The 25774-nt window shown below is 47.9% G+C and overlaps 1 protein-coding gene across 3 annotated transcripts in view; it reads right to left on the bottom strand.

The window, feature by feature from the left end:
* Positions 1-3: 3 nt before the first annotated feature.
* The window catches only part of garre1 (granule associated Rac and RHOG effector 1), a 38254-nt gene continuing 12483 nt past the window's right edge, over positions 4-25774 (bottom strand). Inside the window, exons 2-14 of one of the 3 annotated variants that reach the window (XR_015108880.1) lie at positions 21345-22721; positions 13521-13733; positions 11784-11924; positions 11368-11463; positions 11120-11281; positions 10423-10581; positions 6807-6904; positions 5400-5525; positions 3988-5035; positions 3731-3896; positions 3512-3649; positions 3275-3350; positions 4-2040 (exon numbers count right to left, since the gene is read on the bottom strand). Coding sequence is in view for 2 of the 3 variants with exons in the window: in XM_086174938.1 (XP_086031064.1) it covers positions 1675-2040; positions 3275-3350; positions 3512-3649; positions 3731-3896; positions 3984-5035; positions 5400-5525; positions 6807-6904; positions 10423-10581; positions 11120-11281; positions 11368-11463; positions 11784-11924; positions 13521-13733; positions 21345-21854 (3303 nt within the window). In the remaining variant the exon portion in view is untranslated. Of the gene's footprint in view, positions 2041-3274; positions 3351-3511; positions 3650-3730; positions 3897-3983; positions 5036-5399; positions 5526-6806; positions 6905-10422; positions 10582-11119; positions 11282-11367; positions 11464-11783; positions 11925-13520; positions 13734-19289; positions 19357-21344; positions 22722-25774 lie in introns of those variants that run through there. The other 2 variants (XM_086174938.1, XM_086174939.1) reach the window with 2 other exon arrangements.

The raw sequence follows: 25774 nt of genomic DNA, 5'->3' as shown, positions 1-25774 counted from the left end.
CCGTTTCCAATTGCTAGTTGTTTTTATTCTTTTTTTTTTTTTTTTTTCTTTTTTTAAATAGTTTTTGCATTGCTGGTACACTTGGTGATTCGGTTGCCAGCTCAAGAGAACAAGAAGCAACGTAAGCCGAGCGGTCCCCCGTCATACCTTCAATCAGGGCGACGTCTTTCTATCTTTAGTTTTATTTTTAATCACCTTTTTTTTTTTTTTTTTTTTTTTTCTTTTGTAGAAGCCACTAGTAAACCATTTGACACAGCTGAAAAGCTAACAGTTACAGTCCGGGGGTCTGTAAATGACGTCTTTGAAAAGAAAGGGGGAGGGGAGGCTGCGACAGTTAGGGAAAGAAACACGGACAAAAAGCAACAAACCCTCTATCTTGATTGTGCAAAGCACATTAACTATAAAAAGATATATATATATATTTATATATATATATATATATATATACTTATATGTATATACAGCAAACAATTCTCTGTAAACATGTTAAGTATGTTAGTTTTTCTGAAAACATGGTGTCATTTCATAAATACAGGCAACATTGGCATCCGCAAACATCACAAAAGAAAAAAAAAAAAAAAAAAGAAAAGAACATTCTGGGCTTTTTAAATGCAGCCCATCGCCATAGAAACCAAAGAAAAGGGGGGGAGAAAGACCCTCACCACACAATGTTTTAGTGTTGAGCGTGGCGTATTTGGTAACCTTTGCAGACTCGTGATGTTCAGCTCTGTAGGAAATGTGCTTTTTCACATATTGGGAGGTGGAAAATAATTTTTTTTTTATGTAAATATGCCTTAGAAGAATACTAACATACGGTCATGGTATAACATGTAAGAAAATACAAAAATAAGATTAATACTGTCAATAATTGTACAAGAAAAATATCGTATTACTAAAGTGAGGGTGGGAGGGGGGTGAAAGTAACGGGGAGTTAGTGTCGAATCTGGAGCCAACCAATCAGAGAGGAGGAAACGTCTCCTCAGCACCACTCGTCTCAACAGCGCTCGGGTTGGACATCAACTTACTGCGAGAACTTCGGTTCGGTTGTCGAGAAAGAAAGAAAGAAAGGAAGGAAGAAAGGAGGAGTAGTGTCGCGTCTTCGCCTCCGCGCCGACGTGCTAGTTTTATGCCGAGCCTGCTCGAAGCCTCTCTTGGTAAAAACAACTAAATATTGGCGTATTTCAAACGTGGGTTGGGTTTTTACAAGCGGTGAAACAGTAGATGGTTACCAGCTGTACCCGGAGGAGGAGGAGGAGGAGGAGGAAGGGGGGGGGTCCCCCCCTTCCAACCCCGAGTCTGACACTTTGGCAGTTACAGCTACGTAGACACAGTATAGTTCCTCGCGGGGCTTGACGTGGGCGCCGTTCCCATCGCCGCCGTCTCCCCTCCCTCCGGTCCACTGTACTTTAAAACACTTCAAAAAAAAAAAAAAAAAAAAAAAATTCAAAATCCGTCTTTCCTAAATGCGGGGGGGGGGGGGGGGGGGGGGGGGGGGGGGTCCGACATGGAAAAATATAGATACAAAAACCAGTGTGTGTACTTAAAATTTCGCCTCTTGGGTTGGGGAGGGGGGGGGGGGTTGTGATATCTTCCAAATCTGAAGGTGGAAAGGGGCGAGGGGGCGGGGCTTACAGGTGAAACCCCGCCCACTCTGCCACGTCAGCCAATCCCGTGTCAGTACTGGTGCAGGTAGGAGGGCCGGTGCTCGTGTTTGAGGGGGAAGGATTTAAAGCCCTTGGTCATGGGTTTGTGCTGCAGCGGCGGCGCCTGTTGCTGCTGCTGTTGTTGTTGTTGTTGTTGTTGTTGTTGTTGTTGCTGCTGCTGCTGCTGCTGGGCAAAGGGGAAGCCGGCGGAGGGCGAGCAGTCGCCGGCGGTGGACCACACCGGCGACTGCAGCATCTGCATGGAGTCGCTCCACTGCGAGGAGGGCGGGAGGTTGATCTGGTACAGGGAGGAGCCGGGGTTGGGCATGGTGTTGGCGTGGCTGTGGGTGGAGTGCTGCCACGGCGCTTTGGGGGGCCAGGTCTTCGTCTTGCTGTCCTGCAGGCGGCGAGGGAACGGAACGGGGTTTGAGAGGCGGCGGCAACGCTAGATGATGCGCGATCTTGTGGGGGGGGGATTGGGGTTCGGCGCCTTGTCGAGACCCCTGTCGCCCCACGAGTGCGGCAGATTTATTCTCGCCCTTATTTTTCCCTTGTTTTGTTGTCGGTTCAACAGAAAGATGCAAAAGCTAACCAAGGTGAGACGTTTAATTTTTATTTTTTTTAATAATAATAATAATAATAATCATACTACTAATAATAATAACAAAATTATTATTATTATCATTATTATTATAACAACAACAATAATAATAATTAAATTATTATTATTAATTATATATAATATTATATATGTAATTATATATATAATTTAATAATAATAATAATAATAATAATATTATTATTAATCATTTTGTCGGGGTTGTGGAATGCAGGGCTGTCTCAGAAAATTAGATTTGTGACAAAGTTCTTTATCTTCCGTGATGTAATGACAAAAACAAAAATGTCGTACATTCTGGATTCATTACAAATCAACTGAAATATTGCAAGCCTTTTATTATTTTAATATTGCTGATTATGGCTTGCATCTTAAGAAAAATCCTATCTCAAAATATTTGAATATCATGAAAAAGTACTTTTAGTTTTTTTAATTGCATTACAGAAGAAAAGGTCATTCTGAGGACGGGAGGTTTCACTATGTCATGGAAAAATGAAAGGTCAGTTTTGGCCAGTTTGAAAAGTAAAGAAATTCTAAAAATCCATGTTGAAAAATCCATCACACAAACAGTCATATTTTTACTAAAAGTCGTCATTCTTTGTGAAAATGCAAAACTAGTAACTAGATTTAGATGGAAGTTACAAATAAATTCAATAAAAATACTAATAAATAGTAATAAAAATAGATCTTTTTTTTTTTGTTTTTCACTCTGCTGTTTTTTAATGGTCTCTTTTATTTATATTTATACTCATATTTATTGATACTGTCACTGTCGCGTTTCTGTGTCAAAGACTGTCCCCTGTGGGGATCAATAAAGTTTATCTTATCTTAAACCATGGTAGACCAGTAACGGGCTGCAGGAAAACCAACCACTGAGAACAAACTCCATTATTATTATTGTTATTATTATTATTATTATTATGACCACGCTAGAAAGTTGGCATTCTGGCGTCTCCGTGACCCTGATCTCCAGCAGCCAATCATGCGCCTCCATCCCTGGCGGCGTGCTTTTTACCTGGTTATCATCCCCGATGTGATGCAGCGGCGGCGAAGGCAGGGTGCACGCCTCCGGCTCTCCACAGCTGTGTTTTCTGCACACACACACACACACACACACACACACACAAGGTGAACGTTGACAGTGGACATCTCAGCGGCGTGGAAGAAGGTCTTGGCTTTTATTTGCTTTTCCTTCCCCTCGCTGGCTGTAACCCGCTCGCAGCGGCGCCGAGCGTTTCTGGCGGTCGCTCACCTCCTCTGCTTCACCGCCGCCACGAGGTCCGGCCCGGAGAACATGGAGAAGAGGCTGTCGCCGTTGGCCGAGGACGTCTCGTCGCTGGAGCTGGCCGAGTCGCCCTGATTGGCCGACCAGCTGCCGCCCACCGCCTCCCTGCGGACGCCGACCGAAGACGAAGAGGGTTAGCGTGGAAGAAGAAGAAGAAGAAGAAGGAGGAAGTGGAGAGACACCCACCCCTCGCTGTAGTACTCGGGGTGCGACCACGTCCGGTGCTGCTCGTCCGGCATTGGCCAGTTGCTGCGTGGGTTGCTAGGGCGACGGATGTGCTGCACCTGCCGCTTCTGCTGCATGGCCTGGCTGACGCCGGCCACGTAACGCGCGAACTCCGGGTCGGATCCGACTGCACGGCGAGGGAGAGGAGAGAGGGGCGTCAAAACCGCGCCGGACGGATCGGGCCGAAGACGGAGGACGGCGGTCGCGGTCTCGCCTGCGGGGTCGAAGGGCAGCGCGTCCCCCAGGACGCCGAACACGGCCTCGCTCTGGTCGCGGTTGGGCCAGGTGTTGTTCCGCGGGCCCTGGGGTTTCTGGCCCAGCATCTCGGACACCACGCTGTCCATGTAGGTGCTGACCAGCCCCAGGCTGTACAGGTCCGAGCTGAGGTCGGGGAGCCCCGGGGAGCCCCACTGCCCGATGGGCCCCAGGGGCGACAGCCCGGCGGGGGGGCCCTGCGGCGAGGGCTGCTGCCCGGAGGCGCCGAGCCACTTGTTGGTAACCCTCTGCTGGGGCAGGACCTGCGGCGGGGTCTGCTGGGGGGGCATCGGAGGCGGCGGCTGCTGCTGCTGCTGCTGCTGCTGGCTGATGGGCTGCAGGAGGTGCTGGTAGTACTGCAGGGCCTGCGGGGAGGGCTGCTGCGGCTGCGGCTGCGGCTGCGGCTGCGGCTTCTGCGTCTGCGTCTGGGCCAGGTTCTGGGCCGGCGGCTGCAGGGCGCCGTGGGAGAGCGCCTGGGAGGAGGGCGGCGGGCCGCTCGGGGGCTTCAGCTCGGCCGGGTTCGCCGACGCCACCGAGTTCCGGCGTTTGACCAGCGGCGACGCCTGCTGGGACTTGCCCATGTTGAATCCTGAGAGAAAGTCGATGACGTCCTGCATCTCCTGGTCGGTGGGGAGGTTCATCCCCTGGTCCTCGGCCGCCGAGCCGTTAGCCAGCTGGCCGTGCTGGGAGGGTTCGGCGGCGCAGGAGAGGCCGCCCAGCTGCAGGATGCCGTGCAGCCTCCCGTCGCCGTGGCCCAGGCCTTTCGCCTTGTCCGCGGCGGCGGCGGCGGCGGCTAGCGCGCCGCGAGACGGCGTCCCGGGGATGGAGTAGCTGCCCCCGCTGTTGGAGCTGGACGAGACCTTCTTGGCGAACTTGGACGTCAGCTTGGAAATGGTCTTGGGGAAGCCGCCGGAGGTCTTGGAGCCGCCGCCCGGCGGGAGTTCAACCTGGCCGCCGTAGTCGGCGCTCTCCCGATGCAGCTGGATCTGGATGGTGGGCAGGGCCTGCTCTCTTTGGACACCAAGACATCTATTAGTGACATCACGGAAACAACCTCTTCTGCAGATGTTTGCGGTCGGCGAACCTCCTGAGGAGGTCCCGCGCACATTTCTGGGCGGTAACGCGGCGGTAACTTTCACTTTTTTGTGTTAGCGCTGCTCCGCTCCCTGCTTGCTAAACCCAAATGTCACACACACAGAAATAGACCTGATAGATCTCATGACTAAACAGGGAAAAGTGTGTGTGTGTGGAAACCGCAACATCATAACGCGGGAGGCGCTGAGTCACGACGCCGTCAGCCGGAGCAACGCCGGATTTCTTTTATTTCCCGTCACGAGGGAGGGTCGCTTCTCTAAAAAAAACAACCAAAACTCACTTCCTCTCCTTCCACCTGTTGATGTCCAGCACCGCCGTGTAGAGGACGTCCACCAGGCCGAGGGTCTTCTCCGGGTCCAGGCTGCGCTGGAGCAGAGACATGGTCGCCGGGTCTTCCTTCAGACACCTGAGGGAGGGAAAAGGGAAAAATCGCGTGTTTTCGACTTCATCCTTCTGGATCCCCGAGTTTCACTTCCCGCTTCTTCCGAGAACCTCCAGCGTCTTTTACAGCATTTTTTTTTTTTTTTCTCCCAAAAAGCGACTTTCGCTTCCTGCCTCTCCGGGGTCGAGGAGGGTCGAGATTCTCGGGCCTTTCTTTCGAAACATCATACTTTTTTTTCGAGGCGCCTTGATTTTTAATTCATGGGCAAAACATTTACCCGCGTCACGTCCGACCCATGAAATAATCGTGAATTTCTGAGCCCGTTCGACACCGAAGACGATACAAAAATGGAAGGAACTTATTTATTATTAATCTTTTTCACGCACTGTTTGGGAAACATTTCAAGTACATATTTATGGATTTTCTGTGCATGTCTTTTAATTGCCTCTTTTATTATTATATATTATCGTGAATTATATTATGAGATGATGATGAGATGAGAACAACTTTATTTATCCCGAAGGGAATTGTTGCGCCAGAATAGTTTCAAGTAAAAACATAACAGTAATAGATAATAGTAGAAAGGAGGAAGAATAAGAAATACAAAGAAATATAAATTGTCTTAACTGTTAACTTCAAAGATTTGAAGATTCCCTGCGGCCGAGGGAAGAGGAATTAAAAAGTCTGATAGCCTCAGGTAGGAAAGACCTCCTGTGGCGTTCAGTGGAGCTCCTTGTTGGTATCAGTTATTATTATGATATTATTATAACATATTATTATATTATATTATAATAATATTATTATATTATATCATTATTACATTTACTATTGTGCACTCCTTACCTCACTTGTTACTAAGACACTTTATAGTTTCACTGAGACACTTTATAGTTTGTAGTTTATTTTTATTTCTAATTCTGCCTTTTTCTTTTTATTATTTATTACTGTTATATTTTCTGTAACTCTGGCACAACAATTTCCTTCAGGATTAATAAAGTTGTTCTTATCTTATCTTATCTTACGATATATCTATTTTATGTTGTTATGAATTTCCCCGATGGTGTTATTATTATGTTACCATTATGTATATAATTAAAAAGTAAAAAAAACAAAAACAAATGTAAATATAAGTAAAAGTAAAAAGTAAATATGTGTTACAACGTGGACACCTGCGGTCTGTATACATATTAATTAAGCTATTTTTTGCAGCCAGTGCATCTTATATTCTGGCCTGGAAACACCGTTGTGCCGTTTTTTTATTTTTTTTTATTTTTATTTTTCTGGCAGTCATTGATCCGGACTCACCACGTGGAAGGAACATGGACCACCACCTTGGATCCTTCCAGGGTGATCTGCGGGGCGTAGGCCTCCTTGGTCTCGATCTGAGCGGTGTCCACCACCACCTGCCGGGGAAAGACGCGGGAAAACACGGCGAAGGGGGAAAAAAATAAATAAAATTAAATACAACACGTCGCGTAAACGCAGCCCTCCAGGCGGCGGAAGGCGTCTCGAGGTCAAATCGACGTGCGAGTTCTTTGAAAGCGGCCTTGGAGCGGCGGGAGGAGCCCACTTCCTGTACGACAGGAAGTGGACCCATTGTGATGAAAAAAGCAGGTGTATCCTTGGAAACCGAGGGCGGGTTCGGCGCCGCGCGACGCAGGGACGGCGTTTGGAAACAAGCGGCGGGGTCGGCGGGGGCAGGAAGTACAGCCGACGTCGACTTTTTTTTTTTTTTTTGACCGGGAGAAAAATAAAAAAAAATAAAAGTACGAAACGAAAAGGAAAGAAAAAGGGAGGGACTGATGAGTAACGGTTCCAGGCAGGACGGCTGGGACGCCATTTTTAGAGGATTTATTGGACTTTAGGAAGATATAAAACAGGGAGGAGGGCGCGCATGTGTGAGTGTGTGTCCGCACACTGTGGGAGTGTTTCTCGGTGATGACCGAACGGATGGGAACACTCCACACACACACACACACACACACACGGCGGACCACACAGAGGAAATAAACAGTGTAGCGTAAACAGGCTGATGTTAGCCCACTGCAGACTCCCCCGCTCTCAACGTGTGTGTTTCCACACACACACACACACACACACACACACACACATACTTTATCTCACTCCGATGGGGTGCTGGACAGTCTTCTAGGAGGAGTGTGTGTGTGTGTGTGTGTGTGTCCTCCATTTGATTTTGTTTGACTTGCGCTCCAGGACTTACTTTGACTCTAATTTTATTTTATTTTTTTGTTGTTTCTTTTGCAAGTTTGCCGTTTTCCGCGGCGCGGCCGACAATGTTGGGGTTTTTAAAAGACGATTTGGGACGTGACGTCGGAGCATCAGACGCACGGTTAGCTTATCCTCACGTGCGTCGATAACGTTAGCATTTAGCTTTATTATTAAATCCAGCCGCCTGCTATGACCGAGTGCTGGACTTCGAATCTACTTTACACTAAATCCCTTTCCGCACTTGAGATTTTAAAATATCCGTTGATGTCTGTGACGTACAGTTGTAAGGATACCTTGACTCGGGAGCTGAAATCATTCTGTGACCGTGTAATTCAATTTGCTTGCGTATCAAATTCAACTTCTCCATTGAAGTTAACCGAAACGCTCAATCCGTTCCGGCCCGCCTGCTTTTTTTTTTTTTTTTAAATGAGAAAAATGTACTCCGTAATGAGAAAAAAATTGTAAATACAGTGTATTTACCTTGAAAGTCGGGCGAAAATGAAGGCGTTTATTTGGTGTTCTGTCCGTAATTTATCGGCGACTCGTGTTTTTCCCCACGATTTTCCTGGAACGCAGCTTGGAGACGCCCGCCACGCTCAGATCTGGCCTCAAATCACGAAAAAATAAATAAAAATCCACCGCGCCACAGCTCGTATCTGGGAGAATCCGCGCATTGGTGAGTCTTGCAGTATTTCCTGCAGATTAGCGTCGGAAAATGAAGACGATTTCACGTCGGCGCCGCCCCCTCTCTAAAACGCGGCACGTGACGGCGCCCGAACGACACATGGCGAAGCCCCTCGGTAGAACGCGCACATTTATAAGCCGGCGCCGGATCAAGTTTCTTGCATTTGAAGGCGTGGAGCGAGAAAGAGAGGATCTGCGACACACAATACTCAAGATATTCTTATGGACGATACATCACGGTCCATGTGGGGGTTGGGTTCAGCTGCAATGTGTGTGTGTGTGTGTGTGTGTGTGTGTGTGTGTGTGTGTGTGTGTTGCGGGCACGCCCAGGCGAGCCCATCCTTCGCCCCGCAGCAGCAGGAATGTTTCTTCCTCTTTGGTGTTTGTTTACGCCTCTCGGCCGCCTTCGAGCGGTCAGATAGGATCTCGCCATCTCCGTTACGACTCGCGCGAACAATGGGGTCCAAACATGAGGGATCGATAAACGCCTGGAAAGTGAAGACGGAGCGACGAAAGAGCTCCGGTTTCAAATACAGGAGGAGCAGGAGTGAGGAAAAACCCGGCGCACGCACGTCATTTGTTTATCTCACACTTTTCAGTGTGACGTCGGTGTAAAAACCAAGCGATTAGATTCGCTTTTTCCACGCCGGCTGGATTAAACGAGGAGGCTCGACAGCGACAGCTGCAGTTTTGATGCGACAGTTGGTTCAGACGTGCATTCCGACGAGACGCCGAGCATCGCTAGCATGTTAGCTAACGCCGCTAGCGCGTTAGCTAACGCTTCATCCCGCCTTGATGCAGAACCGAGCGCTTCAGATGCTACGACATCAATCTGGACGCCACATCGCTTCCTCGCCTCACCGCCTCATCCATTCATTCACTTTCTCCTCGATTTTTTTTTTTTTTAAACCCCATTCGTCTCGGCCGACTCGCTTCCCGCCTGTTTCTGTTCGCTATCGCTTCTTCTTCTTCTTCTTCTCCATCTAACCCTATTCTCTGGATCCCCCTCAGTCATCACTTTGTCTCGGTCATACGTGTCCTGCACCCCTGTGACAAATTCTCCTTTTCCTTTGGGCTTTTCTCTTCAGGGGTCTCCACAGTGAATCCACCTTCTCCATCTCACCCTATTCTCTGGATCCTCCTCTCTCACACCAACTACCTTCATATCTTCTCTCACTGCATCCATAAATCTTCTCTTTGGTCCAATTCCAGCATCCGTCTACCAATATATTGACTATACCCAACCATCTCCGTCTGGCTTCTCTGACCTTCTCTCCAAAACATCTAACATGTGCTGTTCCTCTGATAGACTCGTTCCTGATCCTCTCCATCCTGGTCACTCCCAAAGAGAACCTCAACATCTTCATCTCTGCAACCTCTAGTTCTGCCTGCTGTCTTTTGGTCATTGGAACAGTTTCTAGTCCAAACATCATCGCTGGTCTCACCACTGTCTTGTCCACCTTTCCTTTTATTCTGGCTGATGTTCTTCCATCTCTTGGTACCCCTGACACTTTTCTCCACCCATTCCAACCTGCTTGGACCGTCTCTTCACCTCTTTTCCACACTCTCCTACGCTCTGGACTGTTGACCCCAAGTACCTGAAATCCTCCAGCTTCTTGATCTCCACTCATTGAAATATAAAAAAAAAAAAAAACGGCTGAAATAACACTATAATGTTCTATTTTATCGTCACATCTTAAAGCTAACTCAGTCACAGCCCCAGAGGAAACAATCTGCTCTCAAACGTATCCAATAAAATGACCGGAAGTCTTATTATTATTATTATAATAATATAGTCTTCTATCATATGTCCGCTATTGTTATTGCTACTGTTTATGCTCGATCGTCTCCTTTCACCCCTCGGCTCCCCGGGATCGGGGGTTTCCCACGACTTATCTCGCCGTTTCCATTTAAACGACGGCGTCCGTGTACGTTTGCGCTTCAAAAAAACAAAAACAAAACAAAGAATTCACGCATCGGGGGGGGGGGGGGGGGGGGACCCGCTCACCAGACCGGCCTGGGCGAACAGCAGCTGCACGGCCGTCTTGCAGGCGCCTCTCCAGCTGGACGGGCACACTTGGTTGAGGACCTCGGTGACGGGGGAGTCGTCCCGCGGCGTCACGCCGTTCTGTCCCAGCGCCTCCTTGATGAGCTGCAGCATCGTGTGCTGAGGAGACCAAACACACAAGGAATTCAACCATCTGGATGGAAAACGGGAATATATCCTCCGGCGGGGGGGGGGGGGATTATTCGCTTCGGGTTTAAACGGGATCCGTTCGACCGTTTCGGAAGCGGCGATTCGTACGAACGATTTAAGAAGACCTTCCCGGTGTGTATCGTGTCAAAAAAAAACAAAAAACAGACGGGTGCAAGAACGGGAGGAGGAATACGAAGAGACGGGAGTTTCGTTGGTAAAACGCGTGAATTTTCTCCCGTCGTCGTCGTCGTCGCCTGCATTTGTGACATTTTGTAGCTTCGCTCGCGGGAGAAATTTGCGCCGTGGAAGACGATCGGCGATAAGGCGGGCGGAGCCGGCGTCCGATTGGACCTCCCCTGATATTCGCCTCCACACACACACACACACACACACACACACACAAAGAGAGGCCAGCCGCAATAATTTCAGGTTTGCGGTGCACGTGTGAGACGGATCCTTTTTCTCCCGAGGTGTGTGTGTGTGTGTGTGTGTGTGTGTGAGGCCGTACCGTTTTGAGCTTGAGGTTCTCGGCCGCCGACTCGTTGAAGGACACCCCCTTGAGGAAGTGTGAGCCGATATGCACGGGGATGGTGGGCAGCTCGCACTGGATGGGCTGGGAGGTGGTTTGCATCCTGCCCGCCTGCTGGGCCTCCGCCTCGCTGCAGCAACCCTGCACACACACACACACACACACACACTTTAAACACTCCTCGTAATCCCTCGACATCGACGCCAAGGGCGGAGCGGGGATCCCACCTGCAGGGCCGCCTCTGCAGACTTGGGGTTCAGGTGGAAGCCGGCCTTCAGGGCGTACTCGCTGTGTCCCAGGCTCTCCAGCGCAGCTCGGTAGGCCTGCGGACCAAAACATCTGGAATCACTTTCCCCCCCCCTTCCCTCGTCGACGGGAGCCGGCGGGGTATTTTGACGACCCCCCCCCCCACCACCACCACCACCAACCCCCGACGGTCCACATCGCTGAGGTCCGGTCTATTGTTTTGTTTTGCGTTATTTTTTTTCTTACTAAAAAAAAAGTCCAGGAGTTGGAAACAGAATGAAATAAAATGAAGTTGAATGGATGAAGCCGTCGGATTCATTTCAACTTATTTACAGATGTTTTCTCTCAGAGGTGATAACAAGCGTATTCCGGTCGGGGGTCGGATTGGACGCCGCACCTGCAGAGCGTTGTCGATCTTCAAGTTGAGCTCCTTCAGCTGGTGCTCGGGGATGGTGGTGTTGTTGGAGCAGAAGAGCTGCTGAACCTGGATGCCGGCCAGGCAGCCGTCGTGACCTCTTTCCCTCAGCCTCGCCGTCGCCTGAGGGGAGACGCAGGTACGTCAACCCGTGAAACCGATGGATTCGGAAAGGAAATGGAGGCTGGGAAGGGTAAACGGCTGGTATTTCTCGGTTCTCTCCTTCAAGAAACAGGTAAAAACTTTTCTCTTGCGGGACTATTTACTGCGCTGATGCTTGAGCTGCCCCAGATCAGGTTAGGCACCAAGTCAGGCTATGCAGTGTGTGTGTGTACGTTTGTGTACGTCTTTGTCAAAAAAAAAACAACTCGCTAACCCAAGCTAACTGTTCTGTATATTTCCTGTGCATCTTGTATTTCCTCTTCTTTCGGCTTTTCCCTTCAGGAGTCGCCACAGCGAGTCAACTTTCTCCATCTCACCCTATTCTCTGGATCCTCCTCGGTCATCACTTTGTCTCGGTCATACGTGTCCTGCACCCCTGTGACAAATTCTCCTTTTCCTTTGGGCTTTTCTCTTCAGGGGTCTCCACAGTGAATCCACCTTCTCCATCTCACCCTATTCTCTGGATCCTCCTCTCTCACACCAACTACCTTCATATCTTCTCTCACTACGTCCATAAATCTTCTCTTTGGTCTTCCTCCAGACCTCTTGCCTGGCAGCCCCAATTCCAGCATCCGTCTACCAATATATTGACTATACCCAACCATCTCCGTCTGGCTTCTCTGACCTTCTCTCCAAAACATCTAACATGTGCTGTTCCTCTGATAGACTCATTCCTGATCCTCTCCATCCTGGTCACTCCCAAAGAGAACCTCAACATCTTCATCTCTTCAACCTCTAGTTCTGCCTGCTGTCTTTTGGTCATTGGAACAGTTTCTAGTCCAAACATCATGGCTGGTCTCACCACTGTCTTGTACACCTTTCCTTTCCTTCTGGCTGATGTTCTTCCATCTCTTGGTACCCCTGACACTTTTCTCCACCCATTCCAACCTGCTTGGACCGTCTCTTCACCTCTTTTCCGCACTCTCCGTTGCAAGTGTTATTTGCAGTCCTTATGTCCTCTATTGTCCTCTATCTAACCCTCACCCTCTCCAACCAATCAACCAAACCAAAGACAAAGGCTCACCCGGACAAGCTACCAAACTAGCTTGCTGACCTAAGCTGGCCGGCTAGCTGGCTAGCTCACACATCCCTCATGGATGGCTAGCTGGCTAGCTAGCTGGCTAGCTAGCCGGCCGGCCTCTCGAAACTCCGGATCCCCATGGCGCCTGGCAAGACGGCATTTCCATCGGCCGAGATCTTCTCGCTCCTCCTGCTCCACCATCTCTCCCTCCACCAAAAATCCATCTCCGACATCCGGCTCCAACACTTGCCTCCTGACAGCAGCGCGACACTCAGCCGCACACCGGCGAAGCTCCTCCAGCTCGTCCCTGGACTGGCGCTTCATCGCCACACTCTGCAAATTATGGACTTCTTCCCAATAATTCTGTGTATGTTCTGTTCCTTCTGTTTTTTACTTGTGAAGCGTCTTTGAGTGTCATGAAAAGCGCGCTAAAAATCCCATGTATTATTATCGTTATTGTAAGCGGCTTTGGATAAAAGCGTCTGCCAAATGTAATGTAATGACTGTCTAACGAGCCGGGTCGGAGGTGAACGTACCTCGGCGGCGCCTTTCCACGAGCGCGAGGCTTCCTCCAGCTCGGTGAGCGGCCCCGGCTCGGAGCGCTGGGCTCGGGCGCCGGAGCAGCGCTCCTGGGCGTGGGCCAGCGCCTCCGCCAGGCAGGACTGGGCCACCGGCTGCACCTTCTGCAAGGCCTGCGACAGGAACTGGAAATGGACCTGCATGACGGTGAGGAAGCACCGGCCCAGGACCTGGAACGCCGCGGGGGAGGAGAGAGGAGGTCAAAGCGAGCGGCGGAAACAGTCGGGATCAGGACTCGCGCTCGTGTGTGTGTGTGTGTGTGTGTGTGTGTGTGTGTGTGTGTGTGACTGAAAGCAGGCGTTATCCAAACTGTTATTCGGAAACTTGGCTATAAACGCGGCGAGATCAGGATTCACTTCCTTCGGCTCCATTTTGGGACGTTAAATGTCAAAACCTTGCAGCGCTGCTACTGTGTGTCTCCTGTAAACGAAGCTCGGGGGTTTCGGAGGTACGAGACGTCGCCGGGTGGATTTTTATTTTTTTTTTGTGATTCGAGGCGGGGTTGAGCGTTAGCCCGACGCTAGGAAAATCATGGGAAATCACGAGCGAGGTGTGTGTGTTTGTGTGTGTGTGTCGTGGAGGAGATGGAGATGTTGTTGGAGGTGGAGAGCATCATCTGGGGGAAGGCTGGATAAATGACGTTTAGCTATAAAGTGTAGCATAGTGTTACATTTAGCATAGCATGGTAGCATCAAGTGTGTGTTCGTAAACACATTGAATAGAGCCAATTTATTTCTTTACGGTCTCCTATTATTTTTTTGAGATGAGAACAACTTTATTAATCCCGAAGGAAATTGTTGTGCCAGAGTTTCAAGTAAAAACATAACAGCAACAGATGATAGTAGGAAGGAGGAAGAATAAGAAATACAATTAAATATAAATTGTCTTAACCGTTAACTACAAAGATTTGAACATTCCCCGCGGCCGAGGGAAGGGGAATTAAAATTCAATTTATCCACGTGTTTTTATTTTTAAAAGTACATTTTCAAGCTGCTTTACCATTTCAATTCATTTGAATGGGGACATTACATTTGATATCCAAATAAATGGATGAATTCCACTCCCGAGTCAAGATACAGCCGTACTTTACGTCAGTGTTTCCCAACCGCTGTGCCGTGAGAGATCATCAGGTGCGCCGTGGAAAAATACCCACTTTCACCTGATTGGTCCGAAAATTATTTATCCGACGCAAATAATGTGTCTTCCTAAGTCTATGCGGGCAGCGTTTCCATTCCATGGCGACGGCTGGTGAATGAACCCGTGCGTCTGTGTATCAGAGTGATTAGCGACGCTTTGCGTGATACATTTTTAAAATAAAAAGTACCGTCATTTTGAGCGCGCCTCAATATAAGCCGCGCCGGCTAGCCGATCGCTACCTCGGGCTTCCTCCTGCGCGCTAAAACCGTCAAAGTCGTCTTCTTCGGTGTCGGAGTCGAACGGACTCAGAATTTCCCGGTCGTTTCATCGGTCCGATGCGAGGAGGAGAAACGTTTTAGCGGCGTGAAGCTCGTTAGCACCCAAAGTCCATATATTAGCCGCATTGTTGTTTACGTGTTTACGTCCGGAAATGACGGTATTTGTATCTGCGTAAACAAACAGGCAGCGTTGTTGAAAACTACCAAGACGAGTGAGAAAGCAGTGAAAGCTGCTATAAAGTTGCTGAACTCGTCTCTAAATCCAAACAGCTAAACATTAATACGACCTGCCGGCAAAATCATTGGAGAAGAAATGCTCGGCTCTGGCGTTGATAAAGAAATAGCCAGTTCTCTCAAATAATACCATTTTCAGACATATTGATGACATGTCTTGGGACATTTGCAAAAAAGTGTTCTGGAAAAGTTGCACATCAGTGGGAAATTTGCATTGCAACTCGACGAATCTACAGATATTAGATATATTAGATTTCACACTAAGTAAATCGAGACTACGGTTTCATTCTAACTCTTAAGAAAAATGACATATTTATTTGGTGGCGTGCCGTGGGATTTTTCTAATGTAAAATACGTGCCGTGGCTCAGAAAAGGTCGGGAAACACTGCTTTACGACACCGGCCGACGAGAACACCTGAAATAAGGCGATGGCAGGACAAAGTCGACGACGGCGTCGCCTGCACAATGAAGTCCTTATCACACGTTTGTTTCTGCCTTTGCAAGGAGCCATATTAGGCCGGAGCCTTTGCGAGGGAATCCGGGAGCCGAGGCCGTGTCAGGAGGCATAAATCAACGGCGAGTGTCTTTCAAAATAAAACACTCGAGTGCACGCACGTCCGCTGAGGTAAAATCTACTGACGATATCTTAATATAGATGTTTCTGGAAATGGAGTTCAAGGGTGCACAGCCCTGTTTGTTGTATTTTTATTTATTTTTTTTTACATTTTTTTAATGACAGTTTTGCTCAATTCCAGCAGAAGGGGAGATTTAAAAAAAAAAAAAAAAAAAAAAAAAAAGGGACGACAATGCAACACACACTGCTTAACACCTGCCGGTTATGCATGTGTGTGTGTGTGTGTGTGTGTGTGTGTGGTGAGAAGAACGCCAAAACCTCTGGGCTATTTGTCGTATAGTTTCGGAAATAAGAGAAGCTTTGCCATGGCGACAGGGTTTTGTTTTTCAGGTACCTGCTGAAAATATCCCCGAGGAAAAAGGGGGGGAAGTTGTGAGGACAAGTAAATATGCTGCCATGTTTTTTTGTTTTTTTTTTGCGTGTGTGTGTTTGTTTTCATTTTGCGACGCCCGACAGGAGCGTCGTTCCTTCTTCACGTCCACGGCACGAAAAGTTTTTCATGGCTGCACCAAAATATTCGGGGATTTCCTGATTCAAGCTAAATAAAGTTGTGTTTACTTGCTCTTTTTCTGCATTTTTTTTTTTTCTTTTTAGTTTCCACCGCCACGCAAACGTGTGCGTTTTCCTTCCGGCGGCGGCGAAATGCGATCCCTGAAGCGGCGTCTTGCTCTCGCCGCCGCCGTACTGGAAAAACAAGTCGGTTGAGTCGACGTGCGCGTTAAAATTAAAACCCAAAGTGTCGTCCTGGTGGAAGATCTGTGAAGCCCGTCGCTTTCGGGAGATCGGGCGCGTTTTTTGTCTCGTGGAGACGCAATAAAATGATTTTAAACTAAGCTAGAACGCCCCCGTCGCTGCTGCTCGTCTTTGGGCGTCAAACACCTTCCAGTTTACGGTATTTTATATTATAATTCTACCAACTGAGGTCACTTTCAGTTGATTGAATTGATTTTATTTTGGTTATGAAATCGTGTCACGCTGCACTGCAGCTGAAACACAGGAGGAAAAATCAAGAGACAAAGTGAACACGGGATATAAAACTAATTGAATCATCTAATGAAAACTTATTTTTAAAACGTTTGATAACACAGCAACTGGTTGTATTCCGACAGGATAAGAATGAAGGAATAAGCGAAATAAAAACATTTAAATAAGGCCTTTGTACCTCTTTTTTTTTTTTTTTTTTTTTTTTTTTAATTTAGAAAAAAAATGGAACAATCTTTCACTGGTTTACTTTATTTTTCTAGAGTTTCTTTTAATTTTTTTTTTTTTTAGATTTAGATACTTAATTAATCCCGGTGGAAATTGAGCGACCGCTGCAATCAGAACTAGCAACGTTCGATTTCCAAAAAGGATTTTTTTTTTTTTTTTTATTTAGAAAAAAATTGAACAATCCTTTGCTGGTTTACTTTTTTTTTTTTTTTTTTCAGATTTAGATACTTAATTAATCCCGGTGGAAATTGAGCGACCGCTGCAATCAGAACTAGCAATGTTCGATTTCCATAAAGGGTTGTTTTTTTTTAATTTAGAACATTTTTAAACAATCTTTCCCTGGTTTACTTTATTTTTCTGGAGTTTTTTTTTTTTTTTTTAGATTTAGATAATTAATTCCGGTGGAAATTGAACGACCGCTGCAATCAGAACTAGCAACGTTCCTTTTCCAAAAAATTTTTTTTTTTTTTTTTTAAATTTAGAAAAAAAAATTGAACAATCTTTCGCTGGTTTACTTTATTTTTCTAGAGTTTTTTTTTATTTTTTTTATTTTTTTAGATTTAGATACTTAATTAATCCTGGTGGAAATTGAACGACCGCTGCAATCAGAACTAGCAACGTTCCTTTTCCAAAAATGTGTTTTGTTTTGTTTTTTTTAATTTAGAAAAAAAATTGAACAATCCTTTGCTGGTTTACTTTATTTTTCTGGAGGTTTCTTTTTAATCTATTTATTATTTTTTCAGATTTAGATAATTAATCAATCACGGTGGAAATTGAGCGACCGCTGCGATCAAAACTAGCAACGTTCGTTTTCCAAAAAGGGTTGTTGTTTTTTTTTTTTTAATTTAGAAAAAAAATTGAACGATCTTTCGCTGGTTTACTTTATTTTTCTGGAGTTTTTTTAATTTATTTATTTTTTTATTTTATTTTATTTTTTTTAGATTTAGATATCTAATTAATCCCGGTGGAAATTGAGTGACCGCTGCAATCAGAACTAGCGACGTTCCTTTTCCAAAAAGGCTTTTTTTTTTTTTTTTTTTTTTTAATTTTGAAAAAAAAAAATTGAACAATCCTTTGCTGGTTTACTTTATTTTTCTGGAGGTTTTTTTTTTAATTTTTTTTTTTAGATTTAGATACTTAATTAATCCCAGTAATCCCCTGCAATCAGAACTAGCAACGCTCCTTTTCCAAAAAGTTTTTTTTTTTTTTTTCCATAAATAAATACACATTTCCTCACACTACAAATTCTCTCCACGTTTGCGTGACGATGTAAAAACATCCGTGTGCAGCAGGCCAGTTTGATCGCAAACTTGCGAGCGGGTTCGCGGATATAAACGCACTTGGCGGACGGATTTTTCCAGCTCCGGCCGTCGCCGGCAAATCACATTTCCATTATCCGCTGGAAACGAAGCGCGTTTGTCAAAACCGGACGCCGGCACTCAGGAGGGGACCCACAAATACGAAATACCGCAAAATACACAATTCCAATCCCGGTGCGGTTTATTACTTTCTAAAAAAAAAAAAAGGTCCCGCCGGCCTTTTCACGCTCGTCCACAACAACCCAGTGGGAGGAGGGGAGTGAAAGAGGGGTGGAGAAAAAGAAAAAAAAAAAAAAAAAAAAAAAAGTAAAAGGACGGCTGCAGCTCCAGATAATGGATAACACATGTGATTGGCTGCGTAGTATCCCACACTCATGGAAAATATGAGGAATAACAGCGGCACGGCCAAGCAGACAATGGGCCCCTAGCAGGCCCAAATAAGGGGAATTGTGAATCAATCAACATTTAAACCGCTTCCTATTTTTTTTTTTTTACATTTCTAGAGCACCTGCATTATCAGGGCGCTGGATCTGGACGTCTTCGCGGGGAGAGACTTTTTTTTTATCGGAAACAGATGTCCACGTCGTGTTACACCTCTTTGGGATCCCCTGGAGGGGGTTCGAAGCGGGACCGAGGCCTTCGCCGGCTGACGTCAGCGGCCGACCTTTGACCCGCGTCTTCATTTTCACAAACTGACGCCTAAAAATGTTATATAAATGTATATTTTCCCTTCTTTTCTATTCATATTTTTGTTTAAAATCCCCTCTGACAGGTGGATGAATCTCCGCTCCGGCACCGGGCCGTCCTCGCCGCCGCCGCCGTCGTCGTTGCCATGACGCAGCCAGACAAAGTGAGTCAGAGACGCTGTGCCCGAGACTAAATTAGAGAACTTCGGTGAATAAATACGTGACTCACCGGACTTGCGGTTTCCAAGCGGATCGGTTTAGGAATTCAAAGAAAGGGAAAAGTTTCACTACGCGCGTCCCGGTGCGACCCGGAGGATCGGCGTCCGCAACCTTTATTTGCTTCTTTTTCGCCGCGTCAAAACGTCGACTACATCGGCGCTGTGAGACGTATTAAATATCTCACGCTGGTAACAAAACGACCGGGGACTGCCGTTCCCCCGCTGGCCGACTGGGACCGAACAATCCCCCCCTTGTGGATTATTGGATTGCCCGCCGACCGCCGGGCCGCGGGGAACCAATAAAAACAAAGAGAGGCAGACAATCGTTGGCTCTTCTCGGCCGAGCTCCTCCGTCAGCGGTGACCTTTTACAACCGTTTCTGGCGAATCGTGCACGGGCTTCCCGTGCAAGTCGTCTATCCCCCACACTTGAACTAGTGAGCCTAGTTAGCCGGGTTGCTAACTTGAACTTGTTGTAAAGCAAAAAAAGGCTTGCGGGACGTTTAAGGCGCTAGACGCTCCGCAAACAGTGACATTTTCATGCACGATTAACAATGAAAACACACGGAGCTGCAAGAGAGCCCGGCTTGGAACGGACGGGAAGGATCGCCACGACCTGAACTTTTACCTCGGGAGGTAAAAGAAGGGAAAAAAAAACAAAAAAAAAAAAAAAAACGAGGTGATGTGAGCGACGGGGAAGGAGATCGGGGGGGGGGCTTCGCATACCGCAACTCCCCGAACACACAAATGCATTTGTTTTTGAAGACCTCATAACGTACGCAGCTGCCAAACAGCATTCCTCGACTCGCGCAGGCAAAAAAAAAAAAAAAAAAAAAAAAAAAATCCCTTTTAAAGCATAAAACACTTAAGGACTGCCTGCCTGGATTAGCGGAGATTATTAACATTATGTCGGTCTGCGCGCAAAACAAACAAACAATGGATGACATGAAGAAAACTTCAAACTATAAACCTCCGTTCTGCCTCCGGTCGCTGCTGCGTCATCACAAAATATCATACGAAATCCAGATGAACTTAATAATAGATCCCCAACAACAACAACAACAACAACAACAATAACAATGTCGTCGTTCGCCTGAGCTCATCCAGAATAACGCTGACGCCTGCGTTTGTACTTCCAAGCTGAGACGTCGCGTCGCGTGGAGGCCGCCGCCGCGGTGTGACGCGAGTTCCCCTTTTCTGCTTTAACAAATGCACCCTTTATGCCCGCGGCCAGACGCCGAATCAGGTGCCAAGCTCTGCGGTATAAACTTTCACAGACTTGGGCTTCCTCTAATATTCACCGGTGCATGTCTGAGACCACAGGGAGTCAGATTTACCGACTGTGGTGCGAGAGAGTTTCCTGTTTTGGGCTCAGCCACATCCACCGAGGTCCAGCCGCCGCTTGCGTCTTGGCCGTGACCTGCTAGCGTTGCTTCAAAAAAAAAAAAAAAAAAGAAAAATTGATATAAGCGGGGGGGAAAAACCGGGTCGCGACGGGTGAAACGCTTGTGTTTCCGCTCTGCTTTCGGGTGCAGCTGGGCTTTTAGCCATTTAGCCGTTTAGCTTTCGGCTATTTGCGTCCCCGGCGCCGGAGGAGCTAACGGAAATATTGGTCTTAAAATGTTCAGAATTCGGCGTCCAAACTTCTGGCTGCGCGAGGAACGACGAGCGGAGGGAACGGCGCGCGTCTCGGCAAGTTTCGCGTCGTCGTTTGGCGTGTCGCCCTCGAAAACCCCGCGCGTAAACAAACAAGGTGCGGGGAAACACCTTAGCTACCGTGTTTGTTTTCCATATCGGCAGATCGCGTCCGGCGACAGAGGATGGCTTCTCTTCTCGCACGGCCGATGTTTTTCGCACCTCGACCCGGGATCCTCGCACCCGCTTGATACCGGGCGTGAAAATCCTCTTTCCGCGCTCGGAAACACCGCGTCGCAGAGCGACCCGCAGACAAGAGGGCGGCCGAACATCTTCGCAACTCCGCCGAACCGCAGGAAGAGGCGTTACTTCAAACCCCTGCGTCAGGACTCCGAATACGGGATTGGACGGCGGCGGCGGCGAGACGCTTACCTCCACGTCCTGCAGACTGAAGTCATTCTGGTCTTTAAAATTGGCGGCCCCGGCGCTCAGCTCCATCAGCATCTTGGCGATCTCGGGCTTTATTGCTGCAGTCAGTCTGCTGGCCGCCTCCATGACGTGTTCCTGCACGTCCTTCAGTTGCATAGCTGCTTTGGAATAGTGAGAGTTCCTGAACACGCTGCTGAACAGGTCTGTGAGGAAGGCGCTGGCCCGGCAGAACACGTTGAGGGCGTCCAGGTACTTGGAGATACCCTGCTGGATGTCGGCCACCGCCGTGGTGGCGGCGGAGGAAGGGGGCGGGTGGCAGCCGCCGGGCACGCCGACCCCCCCGGCGCTCATCGGCGAAGAGGCCGAGCACGTGGAGGCCAGGGAGGCGCTCAGGGTCCGGCTCAACTCAGGCATCTGGTACTGCTGGTGCTGCTGCACTTTCTGCTTGGACCCGCCGAGCAAAAAGCGACGCTTGTAGTCCATTTTACTTTGTTGCGCGCTGCAACAATACATAAGTGGTGCAACAGCACCGGAAGCTCCTTTCTGATTCCCCGCAAAGTGCTTTCGGCGTCGGTACAAAAAACACAAACTCCCCCCCCTTCCCTTCCCTTCCCTTCCCCCCCCCCCAAAAAAAAACCAAAACGCTACTCGAAATGTTCAAGTCACGTAAAAAGATGGGATTTCGCCTGCCGGAGGCTCATCTCAGTGCGCCTCGTGGAGGCGGCGGAAAGCGGGCGAGGTCGAGGGGCGACCGGCGACGACGGCGGCGGCTAGGCTAAAACGAAATGATCACATGCAGCCCCGCTGCAGAGTCGTCAGGCCCGGCGTAAAAAAACAAAACAAAAAAAAAAAAAAAAAACACAGAGGCTGACCTCCGGGGTGTGTTTCTGGCCTCGAGCGAACCAATCATAATAAGAAGGGGGCGTTCATTGACTTTGACTACAGCTCGGTTTTAAAGTGCGTCGCCTGTCCTTCAGAGCGGGAACAAAAACAACAACCGTTGTGCAGTAGAAACGTGAACGTACGTACGTCTAGAACGCTCGACCGGCCTGCACGACTCAAAAAGTAGAAAAGGATTTTCAGGAAACACTGGTCAACAGCACGGAGGGGGAGGGAAGGGAAAATAAAGCGAGTAGATGCTGGAACCGTGGCGTCGAAGGGGCGGACAGATCCAGTCTGTCTCCGGTCCTCTTCACGAAACGGGACTCGGCGGGTCGGCGAGCGAGCGGCCGGCTGATCCGCCCGTCCGCCCGTCGGCGAGTCCCTCGCCGTCCGCCGGCTGAGGTAGATATTTCCCGCCGCGGATCGAGCCGCTCTCGGCGGGTGCAGATTGGAGCGACGAAAAGCACGAATGTATCTGTAAGGCCTCTAGGTCATTTCCTAAAAGAGGAAAAAAAAAAAAAAAAGGGGACAGAGATGAATAATCTACCTGTCTTCCAAAACAACAGGTCCAAGAACAATAAGGCTGACGGCCGGAGAAGCTCGCCGTCGGAGACGTGAAAATTCATTAAGATACGGCGAGCGGGACCGACGCTGGTAATTTATGAAAATATTTTTCAGCGAACGTCAGCGCGGGCTGCCATTTCACAAGGGTATTATCATAATGCTGGAAAATTCCCGCAGAAATGCTGAGCGTACCTGCAGACGCCGGGTAATCGGGCCACTTTTGAGACCATGTGGGTTTGATCATTTTCGAATCGGCTCCCGGCTCCTTCCGACGATTTTTTTTTCGCCTTTCAAAAAGGGATTTCGAAAGCCTTGAAATTATTACCGGGTCGTTCCAAACTTGACCCCGCGGGGACGCGAGCTGCCGTCGCTGTTTCGTTATCACGTGGTGCACGTGCAGCGAAAAGCACAAAACTGATTTACCGTTTAGTGTTTTGGAAATGGATCAAAACACACACACGCACACACACGTTGTTGAATTTGACAGTTGCAGCCTCGCTCTGCGTTTGTAACACCCGCCACCAAATTTATCAGTGACACATCGACAAATGTTGCATCCGAGCTGCGAATGTGGTCGGACGGAGACGGATTTCCCTCCGATGTGACTGTTTTAAAAAAAAAAAAAAAAAAAAATTGTTATTCAATGATTTTTTTTTGTTTTATAGCCACAGTGGGTTTTTGAAAAACATGCAACCTTGACAAAACCATCTCGGCAAAAAAAAAAAAAAAAAAAAAAAAAAAAAAAAAAAGCACGATTTCAGGTCTTACAGGAGACATAAAAACTTTTTATGTCAGACTGTTTTTCTTCTGGCTCTATTTTGCCGCCCCGCTCTTTATTGTTAAATCAAAAAAACGCGATACTACCGAACCACGGCCACAGAAACTGATGATTTAAGCCGCATTTATCAGCGTTTGGTTACGCCGGGCTGAGGTTCAAAGTCGTACATTTCCAGACGCTTACTAACGCCGTGCCTCACAGGGAAAGGAATCTCCGTCCAGGTCCGGTTTGGACCGACGCACCTCCAAAAAGACACATTTCCGCATTGTCGGAGGACACTGGTTCGACTGTCGGGCTCCGGCAGGAGTGACAATCCTCCCATTCACCGGGTTCGGCTATTATACGACTCGTCCCGCTAACTGGATTATAAATCTATCATTGTCATAATCCGGGAAGGGTTTGAACGCGGCTCTTGTTTGAGGCGAAAGGCTAGCTGGTAATTGACGGCGCTTCCTCCGCGTACGACCGAAAATCCGTGATTCGCAAGTGAAACGACGGGAAAGAGCGTTTGTTCCGTCGTTCGAGTGGGGAAACGAAAGCGGCGTCGGCGCGCTGGAATGCGTCGCTGTAAATGTAACTGACGCGGGGCTTTTATTCCAGACGGCGAGGATCCGTTTTCCTCCAAACATACCTGAATGATTACCCGACGCCGGGTGTCGGGACGGCTAGTTTAAGCCGTTTTTTTTACGACTTAAATATTTAGCTTTAACTCTATCAACGGGCGGGATAGCGACAGGCCGGTTATGGTTACTTAAATGACTGATTTAAATTTACGACCGACTTGACGTCTCAGAAAATTGCATTAGAAACACTTCGTATACTTACGAGAAACGCTCGCTTGCGTTAAAAGTACTCCGGGGAACGCCGATTAAGATATAACGCGAGTCAAGTTAGCACGTGTGTGACAGCGGGAATGAAGTTAATAATAATGTTGCGATGCTGCGCGTACGGTTTGGGCCGTTTGGCAGCAAACAAATATTTCAGCCCTCCTTGAGTTACAAGCCAAGTTGACGCCGCCGCGCTTTAGCCGAGGGTTTTAGCCAAGAGGCCGGCCGTCGACACGAGGGAGCTGCGCTGCGGTGAAAGCTCTGGCTCGAAAAACAAACGATGGATTTCATCACCGAGATATAGTCGTGATGTACGCGTTTCGGTTTAAAAAAAAAAAAAAAAAAAAAAAAGACGTCGTCCGACGCGAGCGACGCGAAGGAGTGGATTCATTACAAAGTAACATTTAAGGGTAAACGTAAATAGAGGTATTACATCGGGAGCAGGGGAGCGCTTGGGGGTAAATTTGATAACCCGCTTCCAGATATCTTATTTTTTTCCGTGTGGTGTAGATACTTCAAACACCTTGGCGGGATTGAAGTTCTTCGCGGTTCAGACTTTATATCACAACCATGGATAAACTACAACCAGCGTGGACACAAAGTAATTTGACGCTAACTCATTCCCAACTTTTATTAGTATTCTGACAAATGGCATGCTGAACATTTTTCCTGTATATCTTCCCAGTGTCTTTCATACATGGAAACACTTAAAATGTATTTATTTCTATTACTCTATATTCTCCTGACGGTAGCGCGAGCGGCTACAAATCAACGCTAACAGCCCTGTTAGTCAAAAATGAAAGGCTGCAGTTTTGTTTGACATATTTTTCATAATATCATCCGGTGCTACTGTTGTGAATAATACAGATCCGACCGTGATCTGAAGTAGCACACACACACACACACACACAGAGCCTCCGCCTCACACACACACACACACACACGATCTGAAAAAAAAACGATGTTTTCGTGTCGCGCAAATGACGTACTCCTCCGAAGCGACGGAGTCTCATTTCCACTGAATTTGATACCGACACACTCCCGCTGATGCTACATGTGACAAAACACCAAACATCAACACTGGCGGACTTATCTGTTAGATAAACAGCGGGGAGATCATTCTGACGATGTAATCTTCCAGCTCCACGCTGAAAGCTGCTGTGTTTTGGGATGAAACTTGCAGGGAAGGGAGGGGGAAGAAGCAAAAACACCCCCCCCCACACACACACACACACACACACACACATACATAGACGCCGCCAAATAGATAACACCATCTGGGCTCGCTGTCGCTGTGTCGTGTAGCGGCCTTACATGCATACCTTCCATTACACACCGCATCCCCGCCAACATTCTCCTGACCTTCAGACCTCACTTCCTTT

Source organism: Fistularia commersonii, chromosome 27 (genome assembly GCF_037954325.1).
Source record: "Fistularia commersonii isolate RoL2024-O1a breed Wild chromosome 27, RoL_Fcom_v1.0, whole genome shotgun sequence".
NCBI classification, from domain to species: Eukaryota; Metazoa; Chordata; class Actinopteri; order Syngnathiformes; family Fistulariidae; genus Fistularia; species Fistularia commersonii.
This window is presented reverse-complemented; position numbering and strand designations above follow the sequence as displayed.